This window comes from Anguilla anguilla, chromosome 15, assembly GCF_013347855.1.
Source record: "Anguilla anguilla isolate fAngAng1 chromosome 15, fAngAng1.pri, whole genome shotgun sequence".
Lineage (NCBI taxonomy): Eukaryota > Metazoa > Chordata > Actinopteri > Anguilliformes > Anguillidae > Anguilla > Anguilla anguilla.
The window spans coordinates 35,714,647-35,731,523 of NC_049215.1; the positions used below are offsets into that span (position 1 = coordinate 35,714,647).

General features: G+C 40.4%; 1 protein-coding gene across 2 annotated transcripts in view; it reads right to left on the reverse strand.

Moving 5' to 3' along the window:
- Positions 1-751: 751 nt before the first annotated feature.
- The window catches only part of LOC118213947 (dachshund homolog 1-like), a 164,760-nt gene continuing 148,634 nt past the window's right edge, over positions 752-16,877 (reverse strand). For both annotated transcript variants that reach the window (XM_035393225.1, XM_035393226.1), the window contains exons 8-11: positions 15,826-15,973; positions 12,993-13,136; positions 11,953-12,021; positions 752-2,806 (exon numbers count right to left, since the gene is read on the reverse strand). In XM_035393225.1, coding sequence (XP_035249116.1) covers positions 2,769-2,806; positions 11,953-12,021; positions 12,993-13,136; positions 15,826-15,973 — 399 coding nt within the window. In that variant the 3' untranslated portion in view covers positions 752-2,768. The remainder of the gene's footprint in view (positions 2,807-11,952; positions 12,022-12,992; positions 13,137-15,825; positions 15,974-16,877) is intronic.

Consider the following 16,877-nt stretch of genomic DNA (forward strand, 5'->3'; position numbering starts at 1 on the left):
TTATAAAAATAGCTGCCCATAATCTTACAAATGTTAGACCTGTCAAGCATATTCCTCAGCAATTATTTCTTAAATTATGCCATTTATAAATATGTAACAAATTTTTTAAATGTTTAATATCTCTTATTAAAGGCATGATCGTCCAATGTAGGCTTCAGTGGTTTAACTCTTCAAAAAATATATATAAAAAATAAAAAATAACGTGAAATAAAAGTGAAATAACATATTCTTTCAACATGGTTACAGTCCGCACTGTTGAGATAATACAGTACATTTCAGCACACTGTTTGAATGTTCTGACACAACAACGAAACACTACTTCAAAACCATATTTTGGATTTGTTATGAAATGCCATATTTCCCAGCTAGCACACATTTTAAAATAAGCGAATCTGCTTGCATTTCACTCGTAGCCTGAATCAAACAGAATGCTGTGGGAATTATATCATTGATATAATTGAGCCATGTTTTGAAGAACTTACTCTGTGTTTTGCTTCCATTGACTTTAAACTATGCAGTTTATCCACCTACTTATGGGAATGAACAGCTATCTAATACGTCCTTTTCTTTAAGCGCTCAGAGTAAACTAAGTAAACTTCATTCAGGTCCTACGGCAGCATATCTGCTTTGTGTTTACAGTCGTATTGTTGAGTTTCCTAAGCCTTTTTGAAAAATGTTCAGAGACTTAAATTATTAATTATAAATTAAATTTTAAATCACTTTGTATTTCTCACAAGATTTAGCTAGTTTTTTTTTTATTTTTTAAAGGTGAGGTGTTGAAGTGTCCCATTCGCATTGTTTCAAAACATTATAACCGTGTGTTAAAAGTGTTAGATTAGTGGCAACTCAGATTCCGCGTTTCCGATAATTTGAAAAAACACTTTCTATTAACAGTATGTGCCATCGGCCTATTTCCAGTTATCTGCACAGGATGTGAACCGAGGAGGAATTATTCCTTGAGAGACAGAAAGAGAGAGAGAGAGAGAGAGAGAGAGAGGGAGTGAAAGTGAGAGAGGGGGGAGAAACAGAGAGGGAGGGAGAGAGGGAGAGTGAGAGAGGGGGAGAAACAGAGTGAGAGAAATTGGGAGAAACGGCAAGAGAAAGAAAGACTGAGTGTCTGAGAGAGAGAGAGTGAGAGAGAGGGTGAGAGAGATGGATAGATAGATTTACACAAAGAAACACCCTAACAGTACACAAGGAGAAAACACAGACCGCAGCTGAGCTCCCTGTTGGTCAAAGGGATGAATCGATACATCAGGGGAAGATTCAATCAAAGCACATGGCTGTTTGGACTCCATTTTCAACAATACATTACACAGAGAACGTACAGCAAAGACCAGACCTCCTGCATGTTCAAACACGCATGTCTGCATAAAACCTACATCAAGGAGGATGGTGATTTATGTCGTGGACCAAGATGAACAAAAAGAAAAGGGTTACACAGAAAAACCACCAAATTTACTCACTAATCAATAAGTAATATCATTATATGTGGACAAGGCCAAAACTCATGGTGGCTTGATTGATGGACATCTGGACGTCGTTTTAAGGTGGTGAATTAAAATCAGCAGTGTTCTATTGTGAGAATAAATGGTCAAATATTGCCATAACCACTCACAATGTTCTCTTTTTGAAACTAAAACATTAAAAATACATACATAAAATAACAGCAGCTGTTTTCAGACATTTAATTGGGTGACACTATGCAAAAGCCATATGGCCTTAACTTAATAATGAATTATAAGTAAGGTAATTTCTGGGAAAAAAAACCTATATGACATACTTACACAACACAAATAACAGCCAACAAAGAGCCAAACAAAAACAGCCATAAACCTATGACTGAAAGCCAGGACCTCACGTCTCTGGACTTTGATTGTATCGTCCCCAGATATGCTTTCAGCAGAAAACAGAATTAATTAATTGTTGCAACTCCAGGACAAACATTTACATGCCTGCATGCGTTCAACTAAGATGGCAGCTATTTGATAGAATGATGGCTTAACAGAAAGAAAATAAACGATACTATAAATTCAATATAAATGTTTCTATTGTTGTTCTAATAGATCTACTGCATACACAATACCATCTCTTAAATTTATATACACATACCATATTAATGAACTTCTTTTTTTTATAGAGTGAGTGAACCTTATTTCTGATCTGGTATATACAACAATGGTAAAAAGGAAGTTGGATTGTTTTACTTCTAATTTAGAAAACATTTAAATCAAACATTAGTTGTGTCTTTTATCAACATATAGTTAAATCCACTTTTTAAGAAGCTCACTTTTTTTCTTCTTTTTTTGTGATAATTTTGGACTTTAACTATAATAGTTAATTTTTACTGAAGAATACAAAACATGAAACTCTGAGTCAGATTCCTCTTTCAAAGCTTTCTCGCTGGTTTAAATACAGTATAAAAATCTTCAGTGCTGTGTAATTGTTTGAAATATCACTGCCAGTGCTGATCCTGGTACTGTCACCTGTGCTCGATCGTTAAGCCTTCAGAATCACGAGCCTTCTCACATACCTGTAACACAGGACACACGCCTGGCCTGGTTTCCCATTAACTATGTGATGTCAGTGTCTGTAGGAGAAACAGTTCTAATTTTACATTTAGACACAACCGTCCTTCTGTCTGCGGCTGAAACGCACGTCCAAGGAACAGCCAGAAGTAACGCAGGTTGCCTCGGTCGTCACGTCGACCAGGTGGGAGGCCCTCTGGAATCTTTCGCTGATCGATCTTCTTTCTCCACAACGCGGCCTCAGTACATCACTGTTGTTTTCAAAAAAAGCCTTCCATCTGTAAGCACACAAACAAACAAACAAACAAGCAAACAATTTAACTCTCTGAAAGAAAGAAAATCGTAAATAAATAAATAAATAAAAAACCGCGGCCAACTGAAGAAGCTTTATTCTGCGTTCAGTTCACAGATGTGAAAAGAAAACTCTTCTATTATGTCCTTCAGAATTAAGAAGGGGTTGAAGAAGAGGTCCTCACAGGACAGTGGTAAATGGACTGCATTTATATAGCGCTTTTATCCAAAGCGCTTTACAATTGATGCCTCTCATTCACCAGAGCAGTTAGGGGTTAGGTGTCTTGCTCAGGGACACTTCGACACTCCCAGTGTGGGGATCGAACCGGCAACCCTCCGACTGCCAGACAACCACTCTTACCTCCTGAGCTATGTCACCCCTAATAGTGGAATAGAACAGAAGATGTACTGTAAGATGACTCCACAAACTGTCCCTATCGCAGGACACGCAGATACAAGAATTTCCCAGTTTATCCAACAAAAACCCTCCTTTTCTTGTGACACACACACAAATAATCCATAAAAGCAGTGACCAGGGAACAAAGACAGGAATTAATATTTAACCTTCTACAGGTGTTAAAGATATTAGAGGTATGATATCCCTTGAACTCACTCTCACAATAGCACGCCAGATATGTTAAAGGCATTCCTCCTAGCTCGCTCGAACACACTGCAAGGCGGTAGAGAAACGGACACTTCCCCCCTAAGGAAGCGGTGATTATTGAAAATAAAAATGGCTGCCATTCTTCTCTGATGCTATCTCCAGACACCTGTAATCTAAACCGGCTCAGTCCGGTGCTCTCCGCGGCGCGGTGGAGCCGGTAAAAGCATTGGTTAGAGGCGGCTCGGGGGCTCGCCCCACGTTTATCACCCCGCCATTTCCTCTGAGGAAGAGCGCCTCCACCGCGGTCCTTTTTACGCGCCACTTCCTCCCACGGGCGGCGGCGGCGCGTCTGAACAACTCGATCCGAACAGGAAATACACGCCGAGGGACAGGAAGTGGGGGAAAACACGGGCAGGTTTGGGGAGGCGATGTGCTTGTTGGGGGGGGGGGGGGGCATGTGACCAATCCGTGAGGTCACAAAGAATCAGACATGCGGGAGTGAACGACAGACGGGACACTGGGTTCCCGAGCAGTGGAGATGTTCGACTCGCAGCGCTAGATTGCTTCAGTCCCGAGTCATATCTGCTAGCATTTACCCGATCAGCGCTGCGTAGTCTCTGGTGACACGCAGACACGGGGAAGCCAAAGCTGCAAAGTAACTGCAACGTAGCGGGATGTTGTTTGAGGATTGTCAGTTTTTATTAATGTTTGGATTTTGTTTTTCCCCCCCCCCACTTGGAAAATTTCCATTTCAAAAACCATTCTCCAATGCACATTATACAGCTATTTATTTGATTTAGCAACCCCGCCAAAGCGGGTAACTGTCATGTCGTGCTCCTGTTTTTCACAACAGAACAAAGGCCATCGCAGGAAAAGACAAACTCAGGAATTTAATACAGCCAGCAGACCTGGACCTCTCAGGCAACAGCACTACAGCACTAAACTTATTAGTGTTAGACTTCACAGCATGAAAGTTCCTCTAAAAATAAATGACAGGTCAATATACGCTCTCAGCATGGTCAACCACACAACGTGACATATTTTAGTTCTGCTCTGCCTGTTTGTCACTGTACTTTTAATGGACTTCAAGTGTCACAACTGCTCTTACATATCATACAATCTGCATTTCCAGTGAAGATCTTACATTAATTAAATCAATTCAGATATTAAATTGGGGATTGCGGGACTACATGCACTTAACTTAATAATAAATAAGTTCACTTAAGAAGCTATCTTTTGTATCTTTTGTGAATAACCCATTAGGAAGTGTTACTGTGTTTCTTTAGGTGGAAATGAACAAATTCTGTCATTGTGATGCAAAAACTACTTTTCAGAGCCCAAGGTTCAGATGCACGGAGGCTAAATTCCTGCTCTTAATGGACTGGATTCAATGAAAAACCGTCTGTAAACTTGACAGACGAATAAATTCAAGGATCAGCTTTTAAAAATAAAAAAAAATCACTAACAGCTTTCTGAGTTAATTTTGGCACTTACTGAACTTTCCAATCATTATTAGTGAAAAAAAAAAAAAAAAACCCAAACATCTGCTTTTGATTAGGAGTCAAAATAAAGTTAAACGTTGATTAAACGAGGCCAATGCCTAATGATCTATACGTGATTCAGTGAGAAGATAAAAATTGGTCATTGATATTACATCATTTGTCCATGTGGCACAAAGTAAGATATCGTCTGCAGCTGACAGAACGTGCTTAATGTAATCTTTAGGTATATTAACAATATAAATATGTACAGTAATAACCTGGCAACACTAAGGCAAACTAGCCAGGAAAACAATACAGTATGAGGATTGTGGGTTCAAATCCAGAAGACATTTGCGAAGAGTACTGTTCTGCCGTTGGCTTGCTTCCCTAACACAGACTGGGCCACCCAATATGTAAAAAAGTCAGCAAGCTACAGTACATGGGCCTGAGGACAGATGCTAGCAATGCTGTACACAAGGAGGAAGATGCCAGAGACGCATGTTGGTTTATGCTGGGTTCTTACTGAGAACTGTGTGGTATATTCTCATTTTGGTTTAGACTTACTTTGATTACCATTACTCCTAAATCTGGTCAATGGAGAATACCAACTTCTGCCCTCTAATATGCGTTTCAGAGTCCCTCAATTTAAACACAACAGGCTGAATAATTCTTTTATACATCAGTCTATCCTGTTGCTAAACCAAAACCAGTGTGCTGCTAACTGAGGATGCAAAATGAATTTCAGTGCAAACTAACAATAAAGTTGTATCGTATCGTATCTCCTTCTCAATCGATTTATTTGGTTTTCTAGGTCTAGCACTGTTCTAGCCTTGTACTTGCGTATGCTAGCACATGTAAGTCACTCTAGATAAGAGGATAGGCTAAATGCTAATCTGTAAATATAAAAATTTAAATGTAATACTACTACTTGTAGCACTGTAATGAATTGTCCTGAACCTCTTGGACTGAGTGAGCGTCAGACCAGTGCAGATTTTTAGACGGAAACAAAATGTGAATTTTACTTTAATGCCCAGAGTGGGCATTTCCTTTTGCACAAAAACGACTGGTTACAGCAATGCGTGGTCATTTAGCCCCGATAACTACTGCAATTTCAATTTCATCCTGTTACTGGCTGCTTATTTAAAACAACTGATAAATATGCTTATTTAAAACAACCGATAAATATGCTTATTTAAAACAACTGATAAATATGCTTATTTAAAACAACTGATAAATATGCTTATTTTCAAATGCTCCACACAATGGGTTCTCATGCGCAATGACCTGCAGAGTTCACACAGTGAGTGGAATCCACACAAAAAAAACACAAAAGACAAGCACAGCCTGATTAAAGGTTAAAGGTTAAAGGTTAGGGCCAGGAAATTACTGTTTTTCTGTCAGTCAATGCACATTATTACACTACAGTACTGTACACCAGAGAGGGAAATGGCCAGACATCTTCTGCCATTTTTAAGGTAAAATGTAAATAAAATGGGTGTACCTGCCACATTTTTGTCAGGTTTTGGCATAGTGCATTTCATAATAGCAGAAAGGATTACTTTCAGTCAGATCTGCCCCTTTGATAATATAGAACAAATGGGCGGCAGCAGCACCGTGATTTGCTTCACTGTAGACCGGCAAACAAATAATAGCCTATTTCCCAAATGAAAACAATGTAAAACCCATGTTGTATTATACAACTCACCCACAATGGCTATTTATTAGGAGAATCAAGATAATAAACATCAGCGGGGATATCATTCCACTACAGAATGTGCTATGAAAAGTGAAAGAGTGTGAAATATTATGAAATATGGAAAATTTGACAGCAATATTCTGGCATGATAAATGTGCGAAGGCTTCCACATTGTTTTATGAAAGAAAACCCTCATTAAAATATGTTAAAACTTTAGCATTTTTAAATTCAAATCAAGATGAAAAGTTCATTAAAGAAGATAAATATTTCATTAGATGCTAAATAAAACAAAGGGAATTTTTGGCCTCTCTCAGCATAAAATTCCTTTGAAAGATTAATTAATACATGTAAATTATGCAAATTATGCCCATGCAAATATTTTATGAAGACAATTAAGAGAGCCATTAATTACTGCCTTTTTTGCTTCACTGAGATTCATTCATTTAATTTTAATTTCACTTTAACTGTTTTGATGTTTAATCTTGCAACAAAGAACTTTATCTCTCCTCCCAGGGTCGTGTAAACTTGCAGAAACACATCAAGTGGCAAGCCACCAGATTCAGGAGCGATGCTGGACAGATACTGGGGCGTAGCGTCGGCAGGAATTAGCAGGGAAACGCTCTCCCAGAAGCTCGGAGGCCGGGAAACATGCGCAAGCTCATTCTTGGAATGGATTCAAACACTGGAAAAGCAATTAATAAACACAGACTGTGTTAATGTAGCAGAATTAGAAACTGTGACACAAGACAAATAGAAATAATTAGTTCTCTAAAATGACGCTCTCATTAACATTTTTTTCTCTCTCTCTACACACACAGCAGCAAAGCAAAGAAAAGCATGATGCAGGGCCTGGGCTTAATAACTGTGATGGGGATTGGGTTTGTGTGAGTGTGCATGCAAATTTTATTAATATACCTTCAGTTCACTTTGGCTATCGGTGAGCAATTATACAGCTTTTGTTGGGTGCACAGCAACCCAATATCCCATGGATTACTGTCAAAGGTGCCCATAACTGAACAGAGATGTCCTGTGTAGTAATTTATCCTCCATATTATACATTCAGGACAATGATTTGACAATAAAATTGTGAGAATTAGCAACTAATGGTTATAGATGGCCAAAATGCCAAACTACGGTAGAGAATAGTGAAACACCGGGTTCTTCTGTCTGCAGAAATCCTTTTTAAACAAATCGATGGTGTAGCCACATTTAACAACAGTATAAATTTTTCCAATTTTCAAAACAAAGCATAAAATGCAAAAAAATAAAATAAAATAAAAATAACATTTAAATTTTACTGATAGAAGAACGTGTATCATAAAACAAATAAATGATGTAAATGCATGCGTAAATGTAGAGAACTGAGAGAAAGGACATACAGTATGCTGGTGTACACAATATGAACTGTATCTGACAATGCCTGTGGCACAATGTGGTATTTCCATCACTGAATTCAGGCTGACATCAATTTTTAATAAAAGACAGCCACCAAATGCACTAACTTGGTATGAAATTTAATGTATCCTATTACCAACACAAGTACATATTATTGCTAATAGGGCAGTATATGATTTTTCCATTTACGGTTTCCGTCTTTGATCTTCACATTCCTCTACTGAATCAGCCGTGACATCTAATTATGCCGAGCGCGAATTAGAAGAGAAAGCACACATCCTCGCGATATGAATAGTTCAAATTCTTTTCCCAAAGATTTCTCCCAAAGTAGACTCATAAAAATGAGTTAAGGGGGCTTTTAAAGGTTATTGAATATTTCCATGCAATTTCGCACACTTTGCGAGAGATTTAAGAGGGGGTATTTTTAAAAGGAAATTGAGACCACTCAAAATGATAAGAGTAGTGTTGTCAAGCTGCTGCTGGGCCTAATTAAAAGCAGAATTTATTCCAACATTATTGGATACACTCTGGGGAACACACAGCTAAAACGAAAATAAAACATAAGATCCTTATTTCAAGGATACAAACGTAGTTTTAAAACGGCAATGCAGACGAAGAGAGAAAGAGAGAGAAAAAAAGTGCGTTCCAAATCAATTTAGGTCTTTTAAGGGTGTGAAATGGGACAGCTTCTGCAAAGTGGAATGGATTGACATTTTGGTGAACTGAGCACCAGGCAGTTATGAGTTATCAGTGAGGCTGCATTTTAGTGTGATGCTTGACCTTTGTAAACATTCCAAATGTTTCTGCAGTAACACAAAATCTGCGGTTAGCCATGCATTCTGCTTATATGTGGCTTGTCCTGGAATTGTGACAGCATTGCTGTGGATCATCTCTAATATGTGTGGAACATACTGCGTTTGAATAATGATCAATCGGAAACATCACTCGTCTTTGTGTATGTCCAAAGACAAAGGCACTGTGGTAGAGAGAAGATGACCCGCAGACTGCATCACAGGTCTCACCTGTTCACCTGTTAAACTAACTCCGTCTGGGTTTCCTCCGGGTACTCCGGTTTCCTCCCACAGTACAAAGACATGCAGGTCAGGTTAACTGGGGACTCACAGGTATGAGTGTGTGAGTGAATGGTGACTGAAGGGTGTGTGGGCCCTGCGGCTATCCAGGATGTATTCCTGCCTCTCGCCTAGTGCATGCTGGGATAGGCTCCAGCACCCACCGCGACCCTGACCAGGATAAGCAGATATAGATAATGGATGGATTTTTGTTCTGTTTTTGATCACATATGACCAAAATCTTTTCTGTGGTATGATATGAATGGCAAAACTATGACCGTTAAGCACACATGTAAGAAGGTTTGTCTCCTAACACATGATGAAAAGACATTTAAAAATACCACAAAAAAAATTCAGTTATCGCCAGAAAGCAAACACATTTTTGGAACATTTTTTTAGGCCATATCGCACACCCCTGTGCTGACAGCTGGTATCCACTAATCAACATAAACATCAACACGAGCATTTTTATTACTCCAATTTAAGCTTTCCTCAAAAAATATTATAAAAATAAAAACAGTGCCGTTCCAGATGGTGCTTTGGTTGTGTGGTCCACGGCCATGAGGAAGGAAGATTATGCTCTATCAACAGTAATTTGAAAAATTGGCTTTATGAAGATGATTTTATCAAGGATACTTACTGTAATACACACTGTCCATAGTATAAGCATTGGGCTTTTTTAATACCAGAGTGGTGAAAAGTCCTGTTACACTATCGTTTTATTTCTGATATCATTATGGACTGAATTTACCATACAATGCTTAAAGGAAAGTAAAGGAATAGCCAGTATAATCTAGTTTGCTAAATAGGATTGTTTTTATTGGTTGGAGTGGCATGGCCGCTGGACTAAACATTAGTGAAATGAAACTTTCAATTTGTAAATAATATATGAAGCAGAACGCAAAAGAACAGAAAGACTTCTAGTGGACCCCATTCAAGAGATGAGAGATCTATGCGCAATTCTGCTTCTGCTGTAAATGTAACTGCATAACGACCGATGGCATAAATATTCATATTTATCATATACATTTATCCATGTATGTAAAAAGATAAATGCACTGTCCAAGCGCAACATGCTGCCCCCCCAGTTTTAAGGTGCTGTCATGAGCTCACTGTAACCCCAAAGAATTTAGCTGGCCCTAAATGAAAGCCCGATCTTCCCCCACCCCATACAGGTCAGTAATTGCTTTCAAACATCAAGCTTTTGGAAGGTCAAGTGGCATTAACTCTACGCTCAACTTTCGCTTAATCGAAGACGAAATTAAAACAATACATTAGACTCGCATGAGACTGAAAACAATGTTACCCGCCAGCTCCAAGTCTATTAATATTAAAACAAGATTTGTTTATATGAATTAATGCCGTGTTGTCCATTTAAATGGAACCCACAGTAATTAAGTATTTATTGAAAGCTGAAAATGCACTTCCAAGCTTCTCAAACACAGCTACATTATTTTCTTTTGAAACTGGAACATTTCTGAATTTCTCAAGGACTCACGGCTTCACATGTGCACATAAAGGAGGGCTATCCGTTAAAAACTTTCACATTAGGTTCTGTAACGCAATGGTTTTCTGGATCTTTACGGCACAAATAAGGTGTATTAAGAGGATTTATCATGCTAAAACACACTGTCAAAGCACATATTACTTTATTTACTAGCTAACCGCTAACCGACACTTTGACTTTCATCCCCTTCTGCAGCTTCATGAAGAACATATTAATGTTCTCTGCGTCTAGGATGACACTTAACACGCAGCAGCAGCGTTTCAGCTGCAATCAGAACTTTGCAGAATTTTTTTTAAAACCTACACACTACAGTTTTAGCAGTAAAATGGCTCTAACAGCTAGTCTCCCGGACACTGAATTTTTCCCTTCCTCATGTCGACATTAAAACAGGTGAAACGCCCAGAATTCCACAAATGCCCCATTTTGGAAAGATCAACTCCAGCGCATCTCCACACCAACCAGATCTGTCACTCCATTGCAGTTATTTTTAAACTAAACACGTTTTGGCTTACATTACAGAACTGAGGACAACTAAGGGCTGAAAAAGAACACACGCACACACACACACACACACACACACACAGACACACACACACACACACACACACACACACACACACACACACAGACACCTGCACACACACATGCGCACACGCACACACACACACACACAGACACCTGCACACACACATACACACACACACACACACACACACACACACACACACACACACACACACACACACACACACACACACACACACACACACACAGACACCTGCACACACACATGCGCACACGCACACACACACACACACAGACACCTGCACACACACACACATACACACACACACACACACACACACACACACACACACACACACACACACACACACACACACACACACACAGACACCTGCACACACACACACACACACACACACACACACAGACACCTGCACACACACATGCGCACACGCACAAAACATGCACGCATTCACACGCACGCACACATACACTCAAATGCAAATACAAACAGGTTACTGTCACACATTTCTGGCGAATTGCACAGACATCCCTGTGCTTCTATTACAGACGTGTTCTAATGAAGGCACCTGTTTGTGCCCACACGAGTACTGTGGATCTTTCTTTTTTTTTTTTCCTTTTCAATCACAGCGCAGAATACAGTAGACTGCTCGTTTACGGAGTTCCCAAAAGTGCGCCGCTTGTTATTTAAAGGCGACGGCGATGTCGACCTTCTTCCTGATCTTGGAGAGCGCCCCAGATGGCGAGCGCCACGCTTCAACAGCAGGCTGAGTTAGGCCCGAGCTCACAGACTGCGGCACGCGGCAGATTTATGGCCTTCTCAGAAACATGTACCTTGTATTGTCCTCTCAGCATCTGCTCTGCCACTGGTGCGGTCAGGCTCCATGTCCTGGGTCAGTGAGTCTGGGAAAATGGAAGGATAATGATGATTAAATACCAATGATACCTCAGGTAAGAGGATCTTTATTTTATTTTATTTTTTACTAAATCACTCACGGTATATTCAAAGAGATAAAAAGATTGGGATGAATCTGTAGAGGGTAAGGAAGGGCCTTGAATGTCATAGTACACACTACACACACACACATATGAACACACACACACACACACACACACACAAACACATGCACACGCGCAAATGAACACACACACACACACACACACGTAACTAAGAGAGTGGCTAGTACCTGTATATAATAACATTAACATACAATTAGAATGAATTAGAATTAATAATGCAAATTACTATTAATTATTCAGCCAATTACAAACATAAATTGACTACTGCAGGGCAGTAGTCTGTCATACAATTATAATTGAACACGTAATTGTATATGTAATAGGTTTTTGAAACTCACTGCAGATTCCCGGAAAATGAATAAATAAAAAGTAACAAAAAACTTTGCGAAAGTGCTTCAAAATACACACAGAAAGCACCGTGCAAGTGGGCATTTTTGCTGTGACTTGTGAAAGCTGGTCTTCATCTCCTCATGACACACTCTACTGTAGATATCTTTGAAAAGACCATCAGTCTAATGTGTGGTTCCTGTGTGTGCTTCCTGTGTGTGTGTGTGGTTCCTGTGTGTGGTTCCTGTGTGCGGTTCCTGTGTGTGTGTGTGGTCCCTGTGTGTGGATCCTGTGTGCGGTACCTGTGTGTGGTTCCTGTGTGTGTGTGTGTGGTTCCTGTGTGTGTGTGCGGTTCCTGTGTGTGGTTCCTGTGTGAGGTTCCTGTGTGTGTGGTTCCTGTGTGCGGTGCCTGTGTGTGTGTGTGGTTCCTGTGTGCGGTTCCTGTGTGTGGTTCCTGTGTGTGCGGTTCCTGTGTGTGTGTGCGGTTCCTGTGTGCGGTACGGTCTCCGGCCGCTGAAACGCCTCACCGTTGAGAGTCCGGAGGCTGTCTGTCGGCGATGCCTGCTTCAGAGTCTGCTCCACCTGTTCCCGCCTTTTTGACTCGTACTCAAGCGCCTCCTGCAGTTTCTTCTTGGCCTTCTTCTCCTTTTTCAACCGCTTCTGAATTATTGCTGTGGAGAGACAAGGACAAGCAGAGAGCTTTATTCATACAGCACAAAGTATGGCAACTAAGAGCAAACCATCAAGCTCTTAATTACAAATAATCAAATTAAGAAACACTATTGGTTTCAGAAATCAATAATCATTCCTAAACTCTTAATGATGAACATCAATGGAGAGCTCAGACCTAAGTGTGCTGGCTGGATTTCAGTGAAGAATCATTGTGCTTCCTCCATAATTTTAAATGACAAACTTCAGAAACTGCTACTTTATGACTATGGATACAAGGCAGCAGCCAGAGAATTGTCCCCAAGGTACTGACTTCATCAAGGGGTGGAAGAAGAGCTCTTGCAGTAGCATCACTTAACCAGTAGAGGGTGAATAGGCCAGTTCTTATAATACTGATTTTTCTAATCGACAATAGCAGCCCGCGAATTCCTGCTATGCCCCCCCGCACTGTGGGCCAATGGCCATTTTTATCACTACAGTACTCCTCAAAGAGAGAGAAAGGGCCAATCAGAGGAGAGGGGTATCTCACTATGATGATGATTGGTTGCCTGTGGTCCCATAGCAGTTCACTAGAAGGCACTAAATCAGACATATTTAAACCCACACTTCCTGTGTTGGGACAAAGCGAAGGGAACCCTTTCTGCTGTGGTCTGTAAGTCACAGTCCGTTGAGTCTGGAGTCTTGATCCTCAAATTTTACCCCCCCCCCCCGTGTCACTACACTTACATGTGAAGCTTAGATAACTCACTCAACGCAGTGAAATTCAACTGGAGTGCTTTCAATTTTTTTTTTTGACAGGAGAAAATGTCTCTTCGATTGCTCGAGATGGTTATCACAAACCGAAGCGTTTATTTTGTGTTATCGCTGTGTGCTGATAACTGAAGCATATCAGCCTATGTTCCTTTCATCGCTTAATTCAAAAGTATTACGAGACCCTTCGGGTTACTGTGAGCCACATTTTCAACATTATCATGTTTAGAACTCTTTCAAAATTGCCAGTCATGCTGAAAATACAGTCTCAAGGGTGACCTGGGTTCAGGTAATTAAATAAATTAAAACTTCAGCTCCAGACGAGTTTCTGAACTTGCTTGAAGAAGCCCAAGACTGTGACAGGCAGAGATACAAAAAAGTTTTCATTAAACATCTTCTTGATTAATCTTTAATTAACTTTTAATTACCATAGCCTACACTGTTACACAAATTACATTACACACAGTTTAACATGAGTAAAATAAGCCTACACGACTAACACACTTAGACAGTGTCAGATAATATGAGGGAATCTCGCTGGCCTGGTACTTTTAATATTTTTGAGGGGGTGGGGAGCAGTGAGAGACACACCTGACACCAGCGATGGGTTCACCTGAGCACCTGAGCACGGTCTGCCTGCTTACAGCTCTTCAGACTGCGAAGGTGTGTTAGAGATGAGCCGGGGTAACCCGAGCTTTCACACCAGCATTAACAGGACTTCATTTACTAAGTGAGGTCTTTCCAACACAACGCTGAATCTTAAACAGGAAACTGCCAGAGGCATTTCGGCAAAACGTGTAAATTTTACAAAGACACATTTGAGAAATGGGCTTATTAAATTAAAACTGATTAATTATGTGCCGCAGACGCGCGGAGCACGCGAATATTAAGTTACATTTTGTGACGCTTTTGTTTACAGAGATTATAAATCATTCATACTAATATCATAATATGTACTTACAATTATAAGTCTGATCCTGAGTAGCTATTTATTTAATAGAATGGGAATAATACTTAATTTATAACTGGAAGCACTATGATATTAAAACAGGCAGCGGTAATGCTTTTCAAATCAAAATAGTTTAAATTATAATAAATATATTTATTATGCAACGCTGTTTCGCACAGACAATTTTATGGGTATTATTTTTTTTATCACACACAATCAATCCTGTTACATTTATGTTTCTATTAACTTGAAAGCCGCTTCTTGGGCTAAATGGTTCGAGTGTGGAGCTGGAAATTCGGCTTGTCACATGAATCAGGTTTACGCAGAGAGCGCTAGTCAATCATTGGACGCCCAAGTACACCCCACTGATCTCTGGGAACAAACAAACAGATTTCGAAGTCCTCGACTGTTTTAAAGTGCTTGGTAATGAACCCGTAAACTTCCAAGAAGAGGGCAAAAATAGCGATTGTTTTCGTTTAGGAAGGGATCGTAAATAGAACGCAGATACAAAAGAAATTCATGTTACCGGACCTCGCGTAATGGTCACATGATGTAAGATGCAAATCGGAGCTATTGCAGGTGAGCTATCCACATTCTCCCCGGCCCCCCCCCCCCCACACTTCTCTATAAAGTAGCCTGAGATAGTATGATAGTATATAAAATACACTATCGTATGATGATGCTGATGGTAATGATGATGATCTTTATTATTATTATTATTATTATTATTATTATTAATAATAATAATAATAATAATAATAATAATAATAATAAATGCCACAAGTACTACTGCTACCTCTGTTATTGAGAGGTGAGATGGTGAATGTGTGAAAAATGGGTGTGCAGTAAAAGGGGTCAGGTGCCTCTGTTCTTAAATGGGGGTGCAGTAAAGGAGGTTAGGCACCTCTTCTTAAAATGGGGGTCCAGTATAGGGGGTTGGTACCTCTGTTCTTAAATGGGGGTGCAGTAAGGGGGGGGGGGGGGTGCTGTACCTCTGTTCTTCTGCTCCATGGCCAGCTGTTTCTCCAGAGTCTCCCTGAGCTCCCGCTCTCTGAAGAGCTCCATCTTCAGCTCCGTCTTCTCCAGCTGAACCTGCTTCTCCTGGGCCCGTGCGTTGTCGATGGCAACCTTCAAGAGGCCCTGCGTTTTTTTTTTTTTTTTTTTTTTGTTTTTTTTACAAAGAGTGAAATTTTTAATCACACAGAGCTTCGAACCTTCTCGGTTTCTGAATAAAAATGTCATAAGTACGGGGGGGGGACAGGTTTCACAGCTGAGACCACCCTCTTATGGGAAATCTGTGCCAACCAGGGTGTCACAACAAACTGAAAAGGACAACGTTCTCAGACACCGGTTTATGAACAATATCAAGGCTGGGAGATTCTGTATTAGCAGAGTTACTCCAGTTCACAGGAGAGACATAATGCTGAGCTGCATATTTGTGCTTCTGTTCCTTCACTGTGTCTGGACCACATGTACATTTCAAACTGAAATCAATACTTACAAGCCCCATAAGGACAAAAAAAAAAGTACCTACACAATTATTAATGTATACAGTTATAGGGGGGCATATTTACTGTGTAAATACGGTGTTAAGACGTGGGAAATAGATTGCCGCGTGTCGTTTCTATAGCAGTTCCTCTCTTATTTACAGCGCGGCGATGTGAGCGGCGAAGGTCTGGCGGAGGCGGTGAGAGAGACAGGAAGTGCAGTGAGAGAGACAGGAAATGCAGCTGACCTGCTGAACGCGGTGACACCGTCGGTAAGCGCACGCGTCTCCGTGGTGACGAGGTTTACTCTGGGCAGCCCCGCGCGATTAAGCGGAGAGCGGCGGGGAACGAGGACGTGACTGATGTGGCCGCCGCCCCCCCCCCCCCCCCCCCCCTTTTTCCTTAAATTTATTCTGGTGTTGTAACAGCTGGCTATTTAATAAACCATGAAATCAGAAGGCTCCACCAAACATGCTTTATATCACAGTAGCAAAAGCATGCTGGTTGTATTTGATTATGAAAATTAGATTTTTTTTTTTCTTCCGGAGGACTAGCCT